General features: G+C 43.4%; 3 protein-coding genes across 3 annotated transcripts in view; 2 read left to right on the top strand and 1 right to left on the bottom strand.

Annotated features, from left to right (window-relative positions):
• The window catches only part of tmem131 (transmembrane protein 131), a 68,729-nt gene extending 52,185 nt beyond the window's left edge, over window positions 1-16,544 (top strand). The window contains exons 25-41 of the mRNA XM_063201510.1: window positions 1,905-1,977; window positions 2,149-2,300; window positions 4,131-4,270; window positions 4,669-4,852; window positions 6,456-6,641; window positions 7,308-7,457; window positions 7,739-8,196; window positions 8,927-9,111; window positions 10,177-10,310; window positions 10,866-10,990; window positions 11,156-11,314; window positions 12,313-12,463; window positions 13,158-13,273; window positions 13,632-13,713; window positions 13,931-14,004; window positions 14,570-14,727; window positions 15,309-16,544. Coding sequence (XP_063057580.1) covers window positions 1,905-1,977; window positions 2,149-2,300; window positions 4,131-4,270; window positions 4,669-4,852; window positions 6,456-6,641; window positions 7,308-7,457; window positions 7,739-8,196; window positions 8,927-9,111; window positions 10,177-10,310; window positions 10,866-10,990; window positions 11,156-11,314; window positions 12,313-12,463; window positions 13,158-13,273; window positions 13,632-13,713; window positions 13,931-14,004; window positions 14,570-14,727; window positions 15,309-15,632 — 2,851 coding nt within the window. The 3' untranslated portion in view covers window positions 15,633-16,544. The remainder of the gene's footprint in view (window positions 1-1,904; window positions 1,978-2,148; window positions 2,301-4,130; window positions 4,271-4,668; window positions 4,853-6,455; window positions 6,642-7,307; window positions 7,458-7,738; window positions 8,197-8,926; window positions 9,112-10,176; window positions 10,311-10,865; window positions 10,991-11,155; window positions 11,315-12,312; window positions 12,464-13,157; window positions 13,274-13,631; window positions 13,714-13,930; window positions 14,005-14,569; window positions 14,728-15,308) is intronic.
• Window positions 16,545-17,882: 1,338 nt separating this feature from the next.
• On the bottom strand, window positions 17,883-20,754 carry si:ch211-201h21.5 (uncharacterized protein LOC555526 homolog). Its single transcript, XM_063201508.1, has 5 exons — window positions 19,964-20,754; window positions 19,688-19,873; window positions 19,466-19,577; window positions 19,027-19,163; window positions 17,883-18,577 (listed from the first exon to the last, which is right to left on the bottom strand). Exons 1-5 carry the CDS (start codon window positions 20,144-20,146, stop codon window positions 18,221-18,223), a joined length of 975 nt encoding a protein of 324 aa, XP_063057578.1. The 5' UTR covers window positions 20,147-20,754; the 3' UTR covers window positions 17,883-18,220.
• The window catches only part of LOC134451220 (uncharacterized), a 30,276-nt gene continuing 26,932 nt past the window's right edge, over window positions 20,175-23,518 (top strand). The window contains exon 1 of the mRNA XM_063201509.1: window positions 20,175-20,193. The gene's annotated coding sequence lies outside the window, so the exon portion shown is untranslated. The remainder of the gene's footprint in view (window positions 20,194-23,518) is intronic.

Genomic DNA, 23,518 nt, shown 5'->3' with positions numbered 1-23,518 from the left:
AAAAGTAAAAGTACCTCTCTAAAAATGTACTCTAGTAAAAGTAAAAAGTACATCATCCAATACAAGATAGTACAATAGTGGAAATGCTGTGTGCCGTCCTGCATAATCGTTCATTTTCGGCAGATTGTGGCATTATTTTGCATGACATTTTGTCCATTTTTTTACTCAGTACTCAGGCCAGGTTCCAGTGTAATTGAGTAAAGTACTTGGGTCAAAATGGACTCAAGTACAAGTAAAAGTATTATTTTAAAAAAACTACTTAAAAAGTACAAAGTACTCATAAAAGCTACTTAAGTACAATACTTGAGTAAATGTAATTAGTTACTTTCCACCCCTGCATTTTTGTACTGGGAATTAACCGTCATGTTCATTCACATTTTTTGCCATCAGAGTATTTCTTGAGCTAATTGAAGGCAAATGACACATGTTTTGAAAATGTATTACGTATTATTATCAACTTGGGGTCATAAAAGTGGTAAAAATGAGTGGAAACTGATACCCACATGCAGCATATCTGCCGTCATCCTGCCAAACAGCTTCAACCAGTTAGCAAAATAATTTTTCATGAACGAATGGAACCCTAGGTACAATACCTGATCAACAATAATCAATCAGATACATGAAATAGTACAATTTTGAGGTAGTTTTGTACACAATTACCGAACATACTTATTTTCTTTGCAAAGCGATATAAGCATCGTACCATGGCAGTTTTTGACAGCGTGTCCCCAGCTGTCGGTCCGATATTTCGGCATGGTAGTAGACCCATCATCGGAGTAGAGGACACAACTTCAACACTCACCATTTTCGCGGGTTTCTCGCCTGTTTAAACCCATCTCTTGGACCAATCATGGTAGGCTATTCTCAATACAGTCTGTGGTGCTCTCTCTCTCCCTCTCTCCGTTAAACAACAGCCACTGGTTTCACCGCGGCTCCACCCCAAAAGCCTCCGATGTTGGTACTCACGTTGGCACGTCTACAGCTGTTGAACTCCGCTGCCTCGTGCGTAGTGGTGCTTGCTTATGGAGCTCATAAAAGACGAAGTGTTGCCGTTGAATTTGAATACGTTGTCGTCGTGTGCTGTGAGCACAATTTCAGTTATTTTTCCGATCAGATCCTCTTTGTTTATTGCTGTCAGCTGACTGATGGTAGGTTAGGACAGTTAGCGCAGCTTCCCCACGCTTCCCATGTCGTCCGAGATTCAAATAGAATGCAACGTCATTTTGCGAATTAAGTGTTATGTCGAATACACCGTTTTGCAAATAAAGTCATTTTAGATAGGTTTAAAAAGTATGTTCTCAAAATGTCTTAATGCCAATAATTTGCACATAGGTGAAATGACGTCTGAACAGTCGTTTCCAATAATAAAATGCAAAAGTCAAAAATTGTCGTTTACACCGTTTTGCAAATAGACCCTTTTGCCCTCAGAGCTGCCGCTAGGCATAAGCAGAGTAAGCAGAGCACTTCGGGCCTCAACCACTTTGCTCCCAAAATTGGGGCCTCCTAAATTGAGATTGACTAAAAAACATATTACTTAATTATGAGGGCGGCCTCCTGACCAGTTATGCTTAGGGCCTCCAAAACCTTAGCAGCGGCCCTGTTTGTTCTCCTGGTTAACTACCAACAAATATGTGCTCTAGCAATTGGCTTATTTGGGATTCATTCATTACATTTCAATGACGGTACGTAAATCTGCAAAATGAGACCTATTTTAGGATATGAGCTATACTACACCATGCTGTGGAAGCCACTTCCTGGCACTAACAGAGCCGGAAGTGAGTACTATGAGCAGCCCTGAGACATAGGCAGGCACACTCACACTCACACTCACAACACACACACACACACCCCTCTGCTCAGTCAAAAAGTCTGCTAACCTAGCCATCTGAATTGATCTTTTTCAGGCTTTCGCTTGTAAATGGATCTACCATTGACATCAGTACAGATACACTGGAATTTCAGGTCAATAAAAATCACGTAAGTACCTCCCTAGACACACACACAAAAGTGATCATGGCGTCTTCTAATCATTGACGTCTCGATTGGGTGTGGGATGCTTTCCGTCATTCTGTGCTGCATTCATTACGGTTGAGTCATAGGATGTGTTTTTTGTTTATTTGTTTGTTTTGTTTATGTCTTGTCCGGTAGTCCTCAGTGACTAAGCCTGGGGCGGGCTTTCTGGAAGGTTCCACGCGGCCCTTCGTCAGCAACCTGCTGCTGATGCCCGGAGAGTCCAAGTCCCTCACAGTCACCTTCACCCCCAACAGGAGCCACAGCATCTCCTCACTCCTGGTGGTCAGGTAAGGCACTGCGGCCGGCTGCATTCATTATTTGGAGCTGCAGGTGTAACATTCATCGTTAGGACACTCCGTGTGCAGAGACTTTTGGTGCTTATACTGTATCAGAATACTTTTACCAAGGCCCTACCGCTGCCTAACGGTAGGGCCCAAATGTGGATTGTGCGATGCTGAATATCCATCTGTCAACCCCCCAAAAAATCATTCCCTGGAGCTGTAGTACTCGAGCACGGTCTTTGAGTCAACGTTGAACTCAAGATTTTCTATGGCCTTGAGCTCATCTTGTACTCGATAGCAGCTGGACTTACACCTGTAATGTGTGTGTGTGTGTGTGTGTGCGCGCGTGTGTGTGTGTGCGTGTTACAGTATGTGCGTGCTCAGACGTTAGCCTTTTTGTAAGCATGTGCATGTGTGTGCCATGTGTATGTTTCATTATTTGTGTGGGGCTGTGGGCTTGAGAGCGAGTTCTGAGAGTGGAGCTCCCTGGCCTCACTGTAACTCCGGCACCCCGTCTGCACCCAGTGGAGATTTATACCCAGACATAAACCCACCCACCCACTCATGGGGTTGTCCAGGCTGGCAGAGTGTGTGTATGTGTGTGTGTGGTTGGGGGGGCCCTCTCTAATATCCTGCAGGGGGGCCCCAAGTGTTTGTGTTACGCCACTGTGTGTGTGTGTGCGTCTGTGTCTGTGTCTCTGTCTCTGTCTCTGTCTCTGTGTCTGTGTGTAGGGGTGTATATTTGTGTTTGTAGGTGTGTGTGTGTGTGTGTGTGTGTGTGTGTGTGTGTGTGTGTGTGTGTGTGTGTGTGTGTGTGTGTGTGTGTGTGTGTGTGTGTGTGTGTGTGTGTGTGTGTGTGTGTGTGTGTGTGTGTGTGTGTGTGTGTGTGTGTGTGTGTGTGTGTGTGTGTGTGTGTGTGTGTGTGATGAACCCACTGAACCTTAGGGGAGGGCTAAACTAAGTTGCCCGAGGTGTTTGTGAGACAAAATGCTTCAAAAGAAACCAGCCACAGTCGTCTCTCTGTACACATGTGGCATGAGGCAAGAGATGTGTTAAGCTGCCAAGATGTATCTGGGTTAGACAGAGAGCGCCAGACAGGGGTGGCATTCATGGTGGCAAATCTTTAACATTGGCACGCTCTTCTCTCTGCTCTCTCTGTGTAGCTGGCTACTGCGCTTGCTCTGCCCAGCCTGAACTTTAAAGGCGACAGGCCACACTCCTTTTAATAAGTGCGCCTGCTGTCATTACTTGCAGCTCTCTCTTTCTCTTTCTCTCTCTCTCTCTCTCTATCTCTATCTCTCTCTCTCTCTCTCTCTCTCTCTCTCTCTCTATTTCTCTATTTCTTCAATTTATTCATCCTCTTCTCTCTCCTTATCCTCCACCCTTTTTCTGCCCCAGTCTTTAATCTTTTTGCACTTGCTTTCTAAATTTCTCTACTTTTCTTCTCATCCATCCCCTTCTCTACATATCTTTTGTTTTGTATTTTTGTTTCTGTTTTTTTTTCCCTGTCTTCTTTTTGCGTCTTTCCCCCCACTCATCTCTCCCATACCATCAACTTCCCCCCCTATATATTTGCAATATATTAGTATTTTGCAATGTAATATTTATTTAGGAATAAAATCATGCTTTGGTAGATGTACTGGATAAAAACATCTGCTAAAGGTTGTAATGTAATGTGTCTAACCTGACAGTGGTAGATGTGGTTCTGGATAATGTGTGTTTGATGTGATTTAATGTAATGTAATATTTCTGTAGGAATAACCTGACAGTAGTGGATGTGGTTCTGGATAATATTGTGTGTTTGATGTAATTTAATGTAATGTAATGGTTCTGTAGGAATAACCTGACGGTGGTGGATGTGGTGCTGGTGCATGGGCAGGGCACCAGGGAGAGTGTGAAGCTGGGGGGCAAGAGCCCGGGACCAGGCAGCTTCCTCCGCTTCAGGATGACCGAGGCGCTGCTCAAAGACTGTGAAAGTGAGTATTCAACCTATTATCCACCAGCTGCAAACGTGTCGCGATGCTCTCATTGAATTTCTCGTCCATAGACTTCAATGGTGGCCTTTAACTGGAACTAGCAGACTGAAAATCTTGTGTAGACAGACAGACACACACATACTCAGACCAGGGATTTAGGGAGAATTTCTGTGTAAACCCATAATTGTTACGTCAAATGACGCTTTGTCTGAAGTCATTGATTGGGCTCATTACTAATGACTCCCTCTACACACACAAACTCTCTCCCTCCCTCTCCCTCCCCCATTCTCTCTCTCTCTCTCTCTCTCTCTCTCTCTCTCTCTCTCTCTCTCTCTCTCTCTCTCTCTCTCTCTCTCTCTCTCTCTCTCTCTCTCTCTCCCTCCCCTTTTCTGTCTTAGTCAAAGCCAAGGAGCCCAACTTCACGCTGCAGAAGACTTTCCGTCTGGAGAACACGGGGCTGCTGCCGCTTCATGTCCGCTCCATGGCCATCAGCGGCCAGCCCTGCCAGGGCTACGGCTTCAAAGTCCTCGGCTGCCAAGAACTTGCACTCAAGCCAAACACCTCCAAAGACCTCGTCATCCTGTGAGTGCCAACCACCAACCCCCTCCCCTTCCCGGATCAATAATCACATCACCATCATCAGAATTAACACTTTACCTTCCTCAATTTGCTTCGCAATGAATGGATCTGTTAACTAGGTTAGGAGTCCACAAGGTGTAAAGGGTAGAGAAAAAGTAGGTCGATCTGGTGTGTTTGTGTGTGTTTGAGAGAGGGGTGTGTTTTGCAGGAAAACCTCCCAGGTTTTCTGACTGAGCAAACAGCACCTGTCAAAGGGGTCACACTGACTCTCCATTAATACCTGTCAGGGAGGTGTGTGTGTGCGTGTGCGTGTGTGTGCGTGTGTGTACATGTGCGAGTGACCTGAATCGTCTCTCTGTTCCTCTGTACTTGCACCCCTCTCACACACAGTCAAGTAAACACCTAGCACATACTCAACAAGATTACCTCCAAGAAATGCAGCCTTCTCAATTAGGTTTCGTCTGACAGTCACACTCAATATAAACTTTCATGAGATAAAGTAGCAAACACAGGAGGTTTTGAATGTGGTGTAGAAAGGCTAAAAAAGAAAGCAAACCTGATAAGGCCTGCTTTAAAGTGGTCGAAGCAGCAGGAAACCATAACAGGCCTTCACAGAATTTGCACCAGAGCACACAACACTACTGCACACCGTTGTACATAGAACTGTGTTAATTTACCTTGGTATAGCCATTTCAGATAGTAAATGTATTTAAGTGTCATGAACTTCTGTTGTCGATTTTACCAGACCATTGAGGCCACATTTCAATGGGCATTCGGTTCCACTGCCCAAACTAATAAAGCAACCACAAAACCATTAAACCACCTTTAATGTTGAATGATATTTTGTGTGGAACTGTAGTATTATTATTTAACTACTTGTGCATGACTCAGCAGCAACCAAAAGGTGTTTAATGGAATTAAAAGGTATTTCATTGAGAATTGGACATGATTGGAACATGTTTCTGGATTTTGGCTTTCCATCAAACCCACTTGGTGAATAAAAGAAACACCACAAAGCCATTAAACTTACGTAGTACCTAAAGATTTAGTTGTAATTTTGTAAGCAACTGAACATCACCTTCCGCTTCATAGAGGTTTCCTCATCTGAGTAACGTCATCAGAAGTCTTGTTGATGAAGCTCTAAAAGAAGTCCAGTTTCTTACAAAAACCCACTTGGCTAACATGGCCTGGATAAATGACCTCCCCAGACATTCTTTAGTTCAAATTGTACTCGTACAATCACAGTATCGTAAAATGAATGTTTTGAAAAGTGAAGTAAAGTGAAAGATTGGATGTGTACGTGTAGTCTAATGCATCCCCTGTGCCCCTTTCCTAGCCAGGCCTTGCCCTCCTAGTGACGCAACACCTTCAATGTTGCTACTAGTCAGGTCAAGAGCAATGCAAGTACTTTCTGAACTCCCGAAAAATCGGGACCTCCTCCCACTTTGTTGGGAAGCAAACAATCATTAGCGAACCAAGGGAGGCGGGTCAACCGTGCCGTTTGGGAAATGTTTATTATTATGCTCTTGGTCAGACCAAGTCTCAAAGAGATATGAAAGTGGATGATAATCAGGCTACCCCTTTCCACCCCTGTGACTGTGTACAGGTTCACTCCGGACTTCACCTCGTCGCGGGTGGTGCGGGAGCTGCGTCTGGTGACGGCGGGCGGCTCGGAGTTCTCCTTCATGCTGAACGCCTCGCTGCCCTACCACATGCTGGCCGTCTGCACCGACGTGCTGCCCCGGCCCAACTGGGAGCTGGAGCTCTACATCGTGGTCTCACTCATGATGAGGTGAGGATGCTGCTCATGAGACACACACACACACACACACACACACACACACACACACACACACACACACACACACACACACACACACACACACACACACACACACACACACACACACACACACACACACACACACACGACATCCAATGACCAGTAATCACTGTGAGCTTAGCCTCATATTGAACACACACACACACACACACACACACACACACACACACACACACACACACACACACACACACACACACACACACACACACACACTGTAAGCTTAGCCTCACATTGAACACACACACACACACACACACACACACACTATAAGGCCAGCCTCACACAGACGATACACACCAAACCAATGTACAGTACTGTAGAGTTAGTCTGACATTGATGACACACACCCAATGACCACAGTAGGCCCAGCTTTACAACAGTGGCAAATTCAAAGGGCTAAATCAGGGAGGGACTGTATAGGAAACTAAAGTATGGAAGGAGACAGACAGACTGAGAAAAGCTTCTACCCACAGGCCAGCCACGTTATAAAATGCTTCACTACATTACTTCATATGTGGGACCAATAAACTCGGTGTATCCTTGTAGTCATTGGCAAGTTAATATTGAGTTGCGGGTGTTGAAAGGCTCTTCTCGTGTGTTTCTGCTCCTCAGCTTCATGTTCCTGGTGGTGATTGGCACGGCCTACCTGGAGGCCCAGGGCATATGGGAGCCCTTCAAGAAGCGGCTGGTGGCCGAGTGCAGCTCCGCCTTGGACGCGGGCAGGGTGTTTGATCTCAGGGAAATTGTGCGCATCGACGCCAAGTAAGTTGCACAGACGAAACAAAGGACGTCTTCATTTACCTGAGATGTAAATTATTTGCCTATATGTAGATGATTTGCCTTTTCACTATGGTTTTTTGTATTTATTCTAGAATGCCGTTTGGGAAAATGACATTTGCCTCTGTATAGACATGTACAGTAGCTGTTTAGCCTACAGATATACCAGTAGCCTAAAGAAGCATAAGCAGAATGATTGAAGTTTATCAAGATCCAATACAGCTTATCAAACTATGCATTTCTCTGCCTCTGTGTTTGCATCATAGCTTGAATGATTACAGCGATGTGAACCAGAACTCGACCAGAGGAATGTATGGGTCTGATGGGAGAGGCGGCAGGGCCGGAGGTCGGCAGGCAGGGACGCCACAGGCTAATGGACGGGCTTCAGCAGAGCTCAGCGATGCCCGACTCAGACCCGGCTCACAACGCTCCACAACTATGCAATCTTCCTCCTCCTCCTCCTCCTCCTCCACCTCCTCAGCCAAGGACAGCAGCCTGAGCCAGCTGTCTAACCGCAAGGCACGGAGCTCCAGCAAGCAGGGTCAGCCCTCAGCTCCCAGCCTGGCGGAGGTGCCAAGCACAGCCACCACACAGGGCTCCAGGGGCTTGTCTGCAGAGGACCAGAGCTACAACCAGAAGCTCCTGAGTGCCATGGATGGAGACCTGGACCGGCCCCGGTCCCCCTCCACAGACCAGGGCTCACAGCAGTCCTCACAAAACAAAGGTTCGATTTTGATTCTGACTCAGAAACCTTGCTCACAATGGTGTTTTGGCTGGGAGGTGTTAAAGCAAGCCAGTGCGGTTCACTTGTGTCAATGTGGCATCAAGTTGAAAGCTGCCGTCTGTACGTTTTCTTGTTGACATGCAGTACGTAAAGCCTTGATTCTGGGATTTTGGAAGTTGTACATGAATTATCAGAACACCCGAAGTTGAAAAACACAAATTCTGTCGCTAAATGCATTTAATTTCCAATTTAAGCCAAAGAATAAATAAGTATTCAACTTCCTGTCTCCCCTCAAATGCCAGCGAAGCCGTGTGACTGGGCAGCTAGCTGCCCACACCCCAAAACCTGTTAGATTAAGCTAATCAAGGCAATGCTGAAATTTTGTAAACAAGACTACAGGTTTTAGTGGGAGCTAGAGAACTCATTTTTCCGTAGTAGGCTATTTTGTGCACTACTTTCAGAATTCCATGACAGTTTATGGTAATATGGCTAAAAACAAGTTACAGACTTCCACTTAACACATATTTTTGATTCTGGCTAATTTACAATTGACTAAATACTTCATTTGTAAATAAAGGGTTTGTTTTTTTGGCAGCAAGCAATGTCAAATATAATCTGTGAATTCTCTTTTATTATATCATCAGCTGTTGCAAAGTATCACATTTCTTGCAACAGGTCAAACCACTGCAACATTTTTAACATGACTGTTTTTGTTTGTTTGTTGGTACAGTTTTGGAAACCAAAGGGAAAGTACGAACCAAAACAAAAGCTCAGAAAAAGAAGGAAGAAAAAGATCGAAAGACAAAGGGAAAGAGCGGTGTGGAAGAGCCAAGGGAAACTAGTGGAGATAATGACGACTGCTCCTCAACCACCACAGAGACCTCCAACCCTGACACGGAGACCAATATCAAAGAGGTAAATATAACAAATAAAGATGTAGCTTGTAATTACATTCATTTATTTTCAAAATGATTGCGTCCCATTCACGAATCTGACCTTTTCATGAATATTTACATAGTCATAAATATTATATTTACTGCCCTTACCAAACTAACCAGTTACCAAATTAGAGTTTTGCGGCCAAATGTGTCTATGGCTGTTAATTAAGACAATTAACATAGACGATCCACATATTAATGAATGAGAAGTGTACATTTCCAAGTCATAATGAATACTTAGGAATTGATCATAGTAGTAAATATTCATAAACAAGATGATCTGTAAAATGTTTAAAGAAATTCTGGAAATAAACTTCTAAAAACAAATCACATACTCTAGTTTTAAATGAACAGCACTGTGCTGTTGCCATGTTTTCCATCCGTATCCCCCTTTTGTTAGCCTGAATAATGACTCGGTTTCATTTCACTTCGTGGACTGTTGTCTGATGTCACAGCAGTAGGATTCGTTGACTCTGAAGTTGTGGACTGACGTTATAGTGACTAGTGTAACTGTAAAATTGAGAATGGACCCGGATGGATAATGTCATGACTTCATTTATCTTTGCTGATTGGCCATGCTGGTGCCGCCAACTTATATTTCATCCGTTTGGAGCTGTCTGCTATAGCTTGATACCTGTTATGGCTAGAGCCAAATGAAAGTGAGCATAGGCACTTGGTGGCGACAGCCTGGCTACACTTTTGTGTCAAGAAGCAAGTTCTCATGGGACCTGCTTAGTGTTTCAAGCATGAGTGACACATTGTGGAGGTCATATTCTCAAGGGAATCGTTGCTTTTTCTCTATACTATCTTAGTCCTGTATGATGTAACAGTATGTGTAGGAAATCTTATGTCACAAATTTGCATTGAGCCAAATGGCTAGGGTAGATTGAAGTTATGTACAGTGTAAGTACATCATGCATCATGTTGCGACATGCAGATGAATTAAAAAGTAAACTGTGAAATAAAGTGTTGATTTTCTTCCTCATCTTTGACTAAATTGTGCTTTATTTTCTTATAAACCGTCTCTTTTGCCTTTGTTCAGGAGCCAGTTAAAAAGAAAGGTCGTATGAAAATCACCCAGGACAAAGAGAAAGAAGAAGTGCCTTCATCCCCCACCAAAGCCCAAATCCGAAAACAAACAGCGGTGAAGAAAGAGACTCCTGCTGATAAATCTAGGTCAGCCCTACTTCTCTTTCAGCTTCTGTTTCACCTGTTCTCTTTCTTTGAACTTTTGACTTTAAAGCACAAAGAAATATCGCAGATCATATACAACACATCCTCTTCTTAAATGTACTTATTGAAAAGGTAAACAACATCTGTTTATGTTGGCCTAAGCTGCCCTCGATTTACTCTGGCTTGCCTAACAGATAATAGAGTAAAAAAACTCAAGCAGTTTTGTCAAAGCATTTTTCCTATATTTGTATGTCCCATTTTAGCGGTTCGTCCCTAAAAGCAAAATGAATGAATACTCATGTGATGAAGTGGTAGGGATACTCTCTTTATCCTCAAGGAAAATAGTGCATTGGTAGAGGTGAATGGGTAGAATTTGTGGTATTCATGTGATCTGTCTTGTGTGCATTTTTCCCATCTTGTGCATCCCATTTTAAGCTAAATGCCCGAATGCACATGTGACTCCCTCTGTGGCATGATGAGAAGTAGAGATCCCCCCCAAGGAAATGATGGGAAGTAGTGGCTCTTAGTGCTAATCAGGCAGCCTCTGTGTGTTTGCAGCTCCCTGGAGCTTCCCTATGTCACCCCACTGGAGAATAAGCAGCGTAAAGCCTTCACTCCTAAAGCGCTGATGACCTCCGCCCTCAACATCATCCCCAAGCCAAGACCTCTCCAGAGACCAAGGCGTAAGCTACATTTCATCCCAATATAATACAATACACTACTTGGAGTCTTAGTGGAATATTGCAGTGTATTACAGATGATTTTATCCAGAGTGACTTACAAAACAGGTGTGTGTCTCTGTGTGTCTGTGTGTGTGTGTCTCTGTGTGTCTTTGTGTGTGTGTCCAGTGGCGGGTGTGAGGCCAGAAGATGGCCGTCCCTCTCCCCTCGGCAGGTTCTTCTCCAACGGCTCTCTGTCGGAGCTGGGCCCCAGCAGCGGCTCCGAGGGCTCTGAGAAGGAGTCCCCGCCCCCCGAGTGGGACATCCCCTTCCACAGAGCCATCAACCGTGAGTCACACACACTCAACACTCCCTTGGCTGCTTCTCCACTTGTTACACAGCCTGCCTGGAACAGTCATTTTCCGGAACAAACTGCTCAACCTTATTTTAACCCCTTAGCGCAGAGTTATAACCTTACTGTCAACAAAATTGTAATGGTTGTGTCTTAATCTATTATTTAAGGCTCTCTGTACTGTCATAGAAATGTTGTTATGATGTAGTTGACTATTTTAAGCAAATAGTGAAAATCCCAGTTTCCCTCACAAGTGATCAGATTGCGGAAATGTGTACATGACCATGGAAGAGGGAACATGAGTCATGACCCACTAATCACACCAACCAAAAAGTGTCATTATACAATGTCCCTGAACCTGGTTAGAGATGGGCCGTTTTCATGATTTGGTTTCAGCAGACTGTTGTTATGACTAATTCAGATTAAGATTATGATTAAACTGTCAAATCAAAACTTTATTTAGAAATTAGTGATTATACGGTAACAAAATCATTGAATCCTACTTATCCCTACATTCTGTGCATAGTGGGTCTTGAAAGACACATGGAATCCCTGAATGAACTCGTCCTTTTATGAGACATAGAGAAAATGTAACCATGTACTTATAACCACAACTATGTTACCTTGTTTTTCAAACATTTCTTTATTAAACTTTTCACACCCACCCCAAACCCAAGGCACACACACAAAAGCAAAATACAAATAACAGTAAAAGTAAAAGCAAATACCGTATTTTTTGGAGTATATTTCGCTCCGGAGTTTAAGTCGCATATGCCAAAAAATGCCTTATGAAGAAGAAAAAAACATATATATGTCGCACCAGAGTATATGTCGCATGGCCAGCCAAACCATGAAAAAAACTGCGACGTATAGTCCGAAAAATACGGTAACTATGTTACCTAAACACAAACGTCCAAATGAAGCGATGGAGTAAGATGTTCTAAATGAAGGTGCATAAAGTATTCCCTCTTCTCTCCCCTGTCTCCACATACAGAGCCTGACAGCCTCCAGCAATACTCTCTGCAGACCATGAATGCAGACCCCTTCCTGAAGAGCGGCGTGCCCAGGACCTGCTCCCCTCCCCTGCCCCCCTCGCCCTGCCTCTACCCCAGGGGCACCTACAGCAGCGTAGTCAACACCAACAGGTAGCTTGCACCGCCAAATGAACCATGGTAGCTGACATACTCTACGGTAGGAGCCTCTGATTCGATAACATGTTTCCTTGACTGCACCATGCAAGGTCCTCTCAAGGTGTGGGCAACTCTCCATGAATCACCCACACATTAATACATTGGATGCCCCAAGTCGCCTGGTATACACATGGAAGGGGACAAAATAAGAGGTTCCTACTGTACAGTGTGTTCATTCATTCATTCATTCATTCATTCATTCATTCATTCATTCATTTATAGCTTTTGGTATGGTACTGAACAGGTACAATTGCTAGTTAGCATCATGGATTAAGGATTTGGTGGCTTCACTGCCTTGTGTCCTTGTTTTAAGTTCTGAGTGTCCATTTCCTTCCATTCCTTCCTTCATTCACATCAACAACAAAAATGATTTTGACTGACCACGCTGGAGAAAGGCATTCTATGAATTCTTCATAATTTAGTTGATGATTTGTACTGTTGTAGTAAAAAGCACAATCCTAGTTAAGTCCTTAAAAGTTAAGTCTTTCAGCATTCCAATGTCATCATAGTTAATATGTGAACACGGCACTAGTAGTCAACCATTTTATATCCATGGTTAGCGAGGACACCACTGGAGTAATCATTGCAAAGCATGTGTGCCAAATGAAATTCAAACATCAGCACTGTGTTCTTGTCTTTTTTTATCCAGTGACGCAAATTTAAAGAAAGCCCCAGGTAACAAGTTGACCAAGTCCAACTCCCTGCCGGGCAAGAATGGCAACCCCACCTTTGCCGCCGTGGCTGCAGGTTATGACAAAAGCCCCGGTAAGTCTGAGATCTAAAGCCTCCATTTGGTTTATAAATCACCTGTTGAGGGAATGATATACAGGGCAAGGTCTTGAGCAATGTTTCTGGGTAATGGCACTATAAGACATTCTGTGGACCCTATCACTAATCCTTTCAACAAGAGGACTTGAAATGATTTTTAAAACAGGTTATCTGCTGCTGATCCATCAGAAATCCATAATTTTGTCGCCTGCCAACATTGCTCAAAACGTTGTCCTGTGCATCATTACCCTTATGTTATGCTATTGTGTGTCTGTGTCATATATTGTGTGTGTGCCTGTCATACATTAACATTTCTGTAATTGGTTTGGTGTGTGTGCGTGTGTGTGTACTACAGGAGGCAGTGGTGCAGGAAGGCCTGACGGCCTGGGCAAGTTTCCCCTACCTCACATCCCCTCAGGACCGACCGACTCAGAAAGGTATGTCCACTGACCATACACACCTCACTTACTCAGTTACACACACACACACACACACACACACACACACACACACACACACACACACACACACACACACACACACACACACACACACACACACAATTACACATTCTCACACATATGGTATCACACAGTACAATTTGAGTGGAGGAGATGATGACGCTGATGATTTTTTGTTGTTTTTTAATGTCAGCTCTGGGTTGTGGAGTCGCTTCAACCCAGCCAACTCCTTCTCTGCATTTGGACCCAACAACCCACTGTCAGGAGGTGAGCTGTTCTCTGTATGTTCAGTAGGCGGAGAATTGAAAAGATGGCTGTTCAATTCAGCACCGTTAGACATGGCTACAGTACATTGTGAGACATGTACAATTGCGCCCCTGTCTCGTCTATACGCTTATAGCGTGTTATAACTCTGATGTTTTTTCCAATACTGTGTTTGCTACTGCCCTCAGTCATATGCAGTTCATCACAATAGATGTTTTACATGCCTCATAACTTAGCATCTTATTACTTTATTTCATATAATTTTGTTACCACATTATGAGAAAAATAATCAAAATGGACAATCAGACAACCATAGTACGCACCACTCTACTTTGTACACACAGATAATGAATACACAGAATAATAATTACTTTAGTAAGGAGACTTACAAGCGACTAATGTATTGGTTATGCACGTAAAAAAATTGAGAGGGCGCGTCTTGTTACACCTCGATGCATAATGGCGGCCAAAGCAAAGCGATCCATAGCTTTGCAAACGTAGTATATGCGTTAGGAGGAGGCGCACACACTATGTCCCCCCCCCCTTATGTGTGTTTTGTTGTGTTTAGTGTTCAAAGAGATAGCGTCCCCAAAGACCACGGAGCCCCAGCCGCAGAGTTGGAGCGACTACACCCCGGTGACCACCTCCTCCATCTGGCAGACTGACACAGGCAGCTCCTGGCCAACCACCACCTCCACCTTCGCCACTGCAGCCCCGCCCACCACTGTAAGGGACACTCCACAAACATATAGCACACCAGGCATCGGTGACTGAATATTTTGGCCCGAGAGCCATATTGGGTTGATTATTGAACGGAGGGCCACCCCCAGCCGGATTTATTACAATTATACACACATCAAAAACTCATAATCCGTCAACAATACTGTGCTGTTTGTTCGCTTTTTACCATATTGGCCATTATGACCTCATTTACATGACACATTTAATTCAGAATTAAACTCACTTTAATTCTGAATAAAGCTTAATTCCACTTGGAAAACGTCATGGAAACACTTCAAAATTCTGAATGAACTGAAAGATCAAAATAAACTTGACGGAACTATTTAATTCTGAATTAAAAACGACATGTAAATGGCCCTGCCGTGGCCTAATGGCGACCCGGATTCGATTCCAGCCCGGGTTATTTGCCGATCCCTCTCCCCACTCATTACCCGTCTCTCCTCCACTGTCCTGTCGGAAATAAAGGCAAAAAAGCCCTAAAAAATCCTTAAAAATAAATAAATTAATTAATTAAAAAACATGTAAATGTAGCCATTGTCATGATGTTCCTTGTGTCTCCTCTGCAGTCCATCCTGGGGGGCAGCAGTAGCCCGTGGGCCAGCACCGCCCCATCTGCCCCGTTCAGCAGCTCCATTTGGTCCACGAGCGGAGACCCCGCCCTGCACTCCTTTGGCACCGCCACCTCCTCCGCCCTCACCAACCTGGTGAGCCATGCCGCGCCCCCCGCGCCTGTGTCGCCTGTGTCCTCCGACCTGGGGGGCCGCCAGTACAGCCCCTGGAGCCTGTGGCCCACCTCCCTGGGGGGTCGCACCTGGAACCCCTCCACCTCCACCTCCGAGCCCTGGCCAAGCCACCCGGACAACAGCAACAATGCCAACAACAACAACTGACCAATAACCCTACTGTACTGAAACTGGCTCAGTAGTAAATCATGTTAAATTCACCTTGAGGTAGTGGTAAATCATGTAATAGAAGAGCCTGGAGTCCTCTTTTTTTCACTTAGCCAGGTTTTTGGAATACCCCTCTGACACACTCCACCAGCTATGTCTGTTCGGCCACCATTAGGGGAAGACAAAAAGGAAAACTGGAAAAAAGAGAACCCTCGCCATGCTCCCAACATTTTTTGCTTTTACATTTTGATCTCGTTTTAAAGTTGCGTCACAAGAGTTGAAGAAAAAAAAGAAATTGGTTTTAATGAAAAATTGAGAAGTATGGGGAAGGGGCATTAAACTTAAGTCTTCAGAATTGTTTTTTGTTTTCGGTAATGTTTTTTAAAATTAATTCCAGAAAGCTATTCCCTTGCCAATCAGTTTTATTTTATTAAAATAAACACACACACACACTTTTCTCAGGATCAGTCAGCAATATTGCCATTTTTTTTATTGGTCAAGTACAAAAATCATGTGAATTACTGTATGCTGTAGGACAGTGTTGCAGGCAACCCCATGCTTTCTCAGGCGGCTAATTATGGGTTTTGTTCATTTTTAAGTCTCTTAAATAACGTGTTCAATCCTTGCAGATAAGGGGAGAGGTTTATGAATAATAATAATCAAGATCGTTTTGAGCCAGGTCACAAACTGTGTTATCCTAGTCCCTACAGGCCAAATCATGCCGATGTTGAAATTTTAACTGGACTTTCACAATAACGTTTTTGTTTGTTTTATTGGCTTTTATGTTGTGAAGGCAAAAGGGAAACGACTTGAATTGTGTTTGAAATTCTGTACTGTGTAAGGTGAAACCGTTGTCATCTGGAGTGGAAGTAGAAACAGTCAGTCTCTGGGAATAAAAAACATCAGACTGAACCCTTGCCTTTCCTGTTGTCTTTGTTCTTAATTACAAACTCTGTTACAACATTTCCACAGATTTTTTTAAACAAGGTGTTAAATGGCTTTGACTTGGCAGGAATGGATTAAGGAACTGAGTACCCCTGGACTAAACATTGCTTTAGGTCCCCTGCCCTTGGACCTGAATACTCTGGGATCAAATGCAATCTAGAAGACGATAAACTGACTATTGAATTAACACTGCATTTAGTTTTTACTGTGGAGTAGGCCTTCTTCTCACCCTTGTGACTGTCAGTAATGAGGTAGAATCATCAGAGAAGGAGAGCATACAGTAGATGCTGGAAAGAGGAAGGCAGTGGTGCATTGGCATCTCCACTTTTGGGCCTCCTAAATAGAGATGTACAGGATCCAAGATCCGGTTCCGGATCCGGCAGGATAATAGGGTTTTTCAGACTACCCGGATCCGGCAGGATCTTAAGCAGTGGATCCGGTATCCGGCAGTTACCTAAAAATCAGGATCTGGGGCATCTCTACTTTTTTACGTAACCTAGGCTTTTCAGTCAGTCTTTCACAACCCCAATCGCTGCATGGAGTGAAAGCCCTTTGGAAGCGGCCGTTAAAGGCAGTGTGGCAGTAAAGCTAGATTTATGCTTCGCTCGCATAGAATCTGCGTCCGTCCGTTTTCTGTCTATGCGAGTCCACGCCCCCCTCTCAGAGGCTCTGCGCCCGTCGTCTAGCGCCTCGAAAAAATTCTAACTATCCGTCGGACGGACGCGGAGTACGCAGACAAAAAGGCACTATGATTGGTCGTCTCGCTAGTCGCTACTTCCTTGTTCTGTTCTTGTGGCAGCGCAATGCCAGTAGTTTGCGAGAGCAGAGCTGTATTCTGTTAAAAACTTTATTAATGCCTTGTGTGTAAATGTGTGTAAATACACGAAGCTAAGCTAAGTAACAAACAATGCATCAGTTGAACACTCGTGGCACAATGCCTGCGGTTTTACTACCGTTCCTCCACCGAATGTAAACACACATTGGCAGAATCAACTGTCTTTACATGCTTGCATTTTCTGCTCGTGTAAACAGACTGGGTATGTCAAATAATGATACCACTGCATTGCCTTTGCAATTTGTGTGAAAATACCTAGCTAACCGGGATAGAAAGCAACATTGCTTAATAATGACCGCAGTGCTTACAATGTAGTGAAAGTAGCCTAATCGCGCAATTTCAAATGTGGCTGGCAACGAGACCTCGGACCTCGCAGAGCTCGCAGATGCATGAATACAAAATTGGTTCGTGGCCACTCCCACGCGACTTTTCACGCTCGCAGTTGCTGAAGTCTAATCTGACCTTAAGCCAGTGAGTATTAAAAATAGTTTGCGCCAATGTAATAAAAAGGGTCTACGTGTGCGAATTGGCTATGTGTTTCAACCCTTTCGTAGGATCCGGTATCCGGTTCCGGATCCGGCAGGATCTTAAGCAGTGGATCCGGTATCCGGCAGGATCCTAAAAATCAGGATCCGGTGCATCTCTACTCCTAAATGAAGCTTTCTCAATTTTTACTGCAGACAAATGAGTGGAGTGCAGCAGCAGTAACGTTGTTAAGAAACAAAGAATCAATAAAAAAAAAACCTCCACCACTTTTAAAATTCATTCAGGCGCCCTTGAAAGAGAGTGGCGTTTACTACAGCTCTCCTCAAGGCAGTCTCAGTGAGGCCATCAGTAGTTCCCCAAACTTGGTCAGGTCGCATGTTTTCATGACCAGCACCTTGTGCGTCTTCTTAAGGACGTTGGTGTGATCCAGGGCCATCATCCCTCTACCCATGGTCCCCTGGACCTCCACCCTGACTGCGCACTCTACGCTCTCCGTCACTACGCTGGGGTCGATGCACGCCGCCACCGCGTACGCGTCATAGGGCACGAAGCCCTGGCCAAACAACACGTCCCGCTTGTTCACCCCAAACTCGCGAGAGAAGGCCCAACACTTGGAGGTGATGGTCTTCATGAAACGCGCTGCATTGTGTTCTTGGGCGACCAGCTTCTCAAAAAAATCCTGTGTAGATTTTGAAAGGAAGATAGAGAGGGAAGAACTTACAATATGACTCACAATATCAACATACAATGTTCTCTTCACTCAAAGCAACTCCACACCATTTTGTTCTTATTTTAATTTATTTTACACCTCCCCTTGAGTTAAATGATTGAGCTTCTCCATTCTCCTGTTCATCCATAGTCTTCTTGGTCTGATGATGTTACTGTACTTCTACTTCTATGCTATCAAATATCATTGAATCTTATCGGACTTATGCTAGCTGGCCCCAGAAGATTCAATTATGCAGGTATGTGGTAGCTTGAAGGTGGAACTTGCGTTGCCAGCCTTGGAGAGGGACTGTAAGAACAGGGGAATGTGAAATTCAATCATTTAACTCAAGGGGAGCTTTAAAATGAGCTTATTTTCAGAAATGGTGCCATGTCCCAATGGTGCCCAAAAACGTGGCTTACCCATGAGAGTTTGTTCCTGCAGGTAAATTCCCAGGTTGCAATGTGTGTAGGGCACGTATATTCCTCCAACACCACATATGCAGACTCTGGGTCCATGACAAAGTTGAACTCCCCACATACCGACACATTCCCTTTTCCTGTGGAAGGGAACACAGGTCAGACGAGGAGTCAACAAAAACAATACAACTGCTATCAGAGGTGGCAACCTGATCCCATGGCCAATGCTATGAGATTGTGTGTGTGTGTACGTGCATGCGTGCATGCATACTGAAGTGTTTGCTGAAGAATGTGTGTATGGCTCTGTGTGTGTTTGGCTCCCTCTGCAGACGACACACACACTTGGGGAAGTTAATACTAATCCCAATACTTGCAATAACATAAATTACAACTGCAGTGTTCACTTCAGGTAAAGTAATAACATCAGGTCTGTCTCACCCACCCTCCATGTTTCCTCCCATGATGAACAGGTCCTTTAGCTTTTGTGGAAATGTAGGGTCAAGTCTGATGGCTATAGCCAAGTTGGTCAGAGGGCCAAGGGCCACCAGTGATACCTGTGGCATTGTAAAGTGTCATCATTAGTATCATTAGTGCTATTGTAACACTTCTTGGTCACCAGCAGAGGACGCTCAAATATCTTTAGGCTATAACCAGTTGAGTTTACCTGTCCAGGGTTTTCAGATACTAGTCTGACCATAGCAGCAACAGCGTGTTCTTTCTGCACACGTTCCTCCCAGCCGACTGGGTCTTTTGCATCCAAAACATCGCCAAGACCATCTGATCCAAAGTGGTCCTTTAATGTGTTGAAAGCTCCCACCAAAGGACCCGCCAGCCCTCTGAAGACTGGAATCTGTAATTGTATGCAGTTTTTTCACATGAATGAAACTAAATTCGACAGTAAATAGATATGATATGCATGCGCCAACTACAAGAAACTAACCTCATTGCGCCCGCAAACAGAAAGCACGCGCACTACATTGTGGCATACGTGGTCAACGGTGGTGTTTCCGAAGCAGCAGGTGATGCCCAAAACTTTCACTTGCGGTTGTGACAGTGCCAACATGATCGCCTGGGCATCGTCAATCCCGCAGTCCGTGTCGATTAGGAGAAGTTTCTGAGCCATTTTCCGTTACCCAAGTTTGACTGTGCACCGACGAACGACGATCCGAGGTTAAAACGTGTGCTTTAAAAACGTTTTGTCCTATCTCGTGGCTATGGAAGAATCGCTCTCGTGCGTGACCTTAGCACTGTCCGTTTAAGTTAAACTTCACTTTTGGTCTACAAACAACATAATAGCCTATAGTTCTGCTGCAGATTTCTAGACCCCATTCAGCATTTTAAAGGTGGGGTGTGGATTACACTCCGGAAAAAAACAGCAGCCTCTGACACCTCCCAAGTCTTGCTTTGGTCTGCATCGATTTATTACTTTTTGGGTTAAACTTTAAACATGCAAACATGGCGCGTGTACAGTCAGGAGGCGTTCTGCCATAGGATACTGGGCAGTGAGTGTGAGCAGCTGTTGCTTCCTTTGTAGAAGGAAGCATTGGCGGTAGGAGTAGCCTAGTCCTAGTGTACTTTCCAATATGCGACCTTGCGTCCTTCACTTGTGCTTGTGGCCTCACGTTTTGCTGAAGCCCCGCCTCCGTGGAGAAAACACTGTCAGCCTAGCCACAACAATTTTATGGGGACTAGGCCTATTCTTCATTCACCATCCAGTTTGCAAATGAGGAAATGACTTGACAAATGAGCTCTTGCGATATATATATATATATATATATATATATATATATATATATATATATATATATATATATATATATATATATATATATATATATGAAGAGTTCAGATGCAAAAACCCCTAACTCCATTTCTGAAGACCTGTACCTCTATATTTTAAGGGAACCCTGTTGTTGGTATGGGTTACATTCATGTACTTGATAATAAATATAAATATTTAAATTACATAAATGAAATAAAAAATATGCAATTTTGATAGCTTTGTATTAAATAAAAATGAATTAAGATTATTTTCTGAAAAGGCACTTAGGGGGTTTTGCATCTGAACTCTTCATATATATATATATATATTTTTTTTAATTGCAATAAAGAGGATGACAAAGACATGACATAACAATAAGGCACAGAAGGTCAAGTAAACATTGTAAATATGAATAATTTTGATTAGGTTACATTAAACAAGTCTAATAAGAAACAAAAAAAATAATAAAATAGACAATAAACAAACAAACAAGAGGAATGAATTAAAGAATATTCAGCTCTTGCGAGATATTGAAATATAATGCTGTTGTCAGTGATGTCGTCACGAGGTATTACTTCCTGGTAAGAGGCCACAAGCACAAGTGGAGGACGCAAGGTCGCATATTGGAAGGCAGTGCAGCGTATGTCGAGGCCAGAGACGATCTAAATTGCATGTTAGAATTAAAGAATCTTCCGAGGTGAAAAAGTGGTTCAATTTAGTACAATAAAAGCACGACTGAAGTGTACTTAGCATGTTAAAAGCGCACTCACACTTTTTGTGCTAAGAAAAAGTATGTTTACAATATGCTTATTTAAAGTGTACTTAAAATTAGATGTAATTAAGTTGCTCTCAAAGAAAGTACACTTTGCGAACCATACATAAAGTGCACTTAGAAGATGTTTGGCTAAAGTGTATTTAGAGGAATATACTAATAGTGTTCTAATAGTGAACTTACTAAAAGTGTATTTTTTAATAACATTGCAATTGCACTTTTTTTAAGTGCACTTTGATTATACTTCACCCAAGTGACTTCGAAGTGTGATTTTTCTATAGTGCGCTTTAAAGTAAATCACTTTAACATATTGGAAGTGTACTTTTTCTAAGTGCACCATGATTGTGCTTCATCCAAATATATTCAAAGTGTGCTTACACAAAGTGCATTTACCCATCATGCATCATCATGCATGTACCATCATGCAATGCACTTCTTGGAGCTAAATTTCTCAAACAGAAATCCATTTACCTCTAAGGAATATCTTTGGTTTGCATGAAAATATTACTCATTGTTATATTCTGCATTTATTGTAGGAGTTTTAACATTTTAAAGTGGTACACAAAAAATGGCCATGTTCCCACCGTCATTATGATGGTCACGTATATGTTCTGGTATATATAGACTCACACTTCCCATGACATCATGGTGAGAGGTAAGTTGGAACTAGTTGTTCAAAGAAAGTATTAAGGGTCACCGTTCGTGATCAATTCAAGTGATCAACTGCAGGAAGGTGGAGCAAGATTGAAATAAAGCGAAATGTGTATCTGAAATCTCTGTAACAATGCAATGATTGTAAATGTCAGTTGTGCTAGGCATGCATACTGTATCACTACTGTGACATGTGGCTGTGTGTAATGTACAAGCTCTAAGAACTAGCATGGATTGTACAAAGTAGTATTACATTTATATTATTCGTTGTACTTAGGAGTGTACTGTAAATATACTTCAAGCATACCTGTTATATATTTACAATACTTAATATGATATACTTTTTACATACTTAAAATGTTCCAATGTAGTCCAAAGAAGCATGAAGTTAATATACTTTTATTGTACTTCTAGTAACAATAAAATGTTATAGAAGTGTACTCAAGCACACTATTAATGCCATACGAATGCATGAAAAGCATGTTTGGAGCATACTTTCAAAAGTATGCTTGTAGTGCACTTAAAGTTGTCCAAAAGCGGTGCCAATTTAGCAGTGTGCTGCAAGTGTGCTGCAAGTACTGCTTTAGTAGTGCTCCAGCGCACTAATAGTGCAATGAAGCGCACTTTAAATCGCCAAAAATAGTACACTTTGTACTAAGTACGGTCAAAAAAAGTACACTTTAAGTATATGGGTTTTTCACCTGGGTTTGACTAGGCCGCTGCTACGGACATTTCATAAACCTCCCGAGAGGTTCTATGCCGCACAGGCCCAGAGGCGATTCTAACAGAGATTCTTCGGAGATTTCTCTCTACTGTCTCTGATTCTAACGTCAGGTGGGGCCCCAAGCGAAAATGCAAAAGAATGAGCATTTGAACCAAAATCGCCTCTACTGTGGTAAAATGTGGGCTGTTATTCACTACTAGGTTATCTAGGGGCTAGCCTGGTCCTGACCATCCCATAATACTACCATTTCATTTTGTATTTATGTACAGTAGTGGAGCCAATCCTTTGGCGGAAGTACGTAGGATGGCTCGCGACGCTATCTAGGGGCTCCAAGCGGCTGCCTGTTTTGCCTGGTGGCAAGATGCACCTCTGCCTAGGCCTAGAACTATGGACTTTATTTTATTTCAAGCCATGGGCCTATCTACGCGCTCTTTCAACATTCCCTCTTGTCCATGCATTTACATCGTCTCTGATTCTACCCAGGGTCCAAACCAGAGTGTGTATCTTCCTATGACAAAATAAAGCTGCATTACGATCGTCGCTTCTTGCGTTCTAGAACTGAGAGATGTAGTGGGGATCACGCAGG

Source organism: Engraulis encrasicolus, chromosome 6 (assembly GCF_034702125.1).
Source record: "Engraulis encrasicolus isolate BLACKSEA-1 chromosome 6, IST_EnEncr_1.0, whole genome shotgun sequence".
Taxonomy (NCBI): Eukaryota; Metazoa; Chordata; class Actinopteri; order Clupeiformes; family Engraulidae; genus Engraulis; species Engraulis encrasicolus.
Note: the sequence above shows the minus strand (reverse complement) of the source record. Positions and strands in the feature narration are given on the sequence as shown.

Excerpts from the sequence above, each read along its gene's own strand:
- si:ch211-201h21.5 (XM_063201508.1), bottom strand. The coding sequence starts at position 20,146 with ATGGCTCAGAAACTTCTCCTAATCGACACGGACTGCGGGATTGACGAT. Across the intron at positions 19,874-19,963 it reads CTGTTTGCGGGCGCAATGAG|ATTCCAGTCTTCAGAGGGCT; the intron begins GTTAGTTTCTTG and ends ATACAATTACAG. Across the intron at positions 19,164-19,465 it reads CATGGGAGGAAACATGGAGG|GAAAAGGGAATGTGTCGGTA; the intron begins GTGGGTGAGACA and ends TCCCTTCCACAG.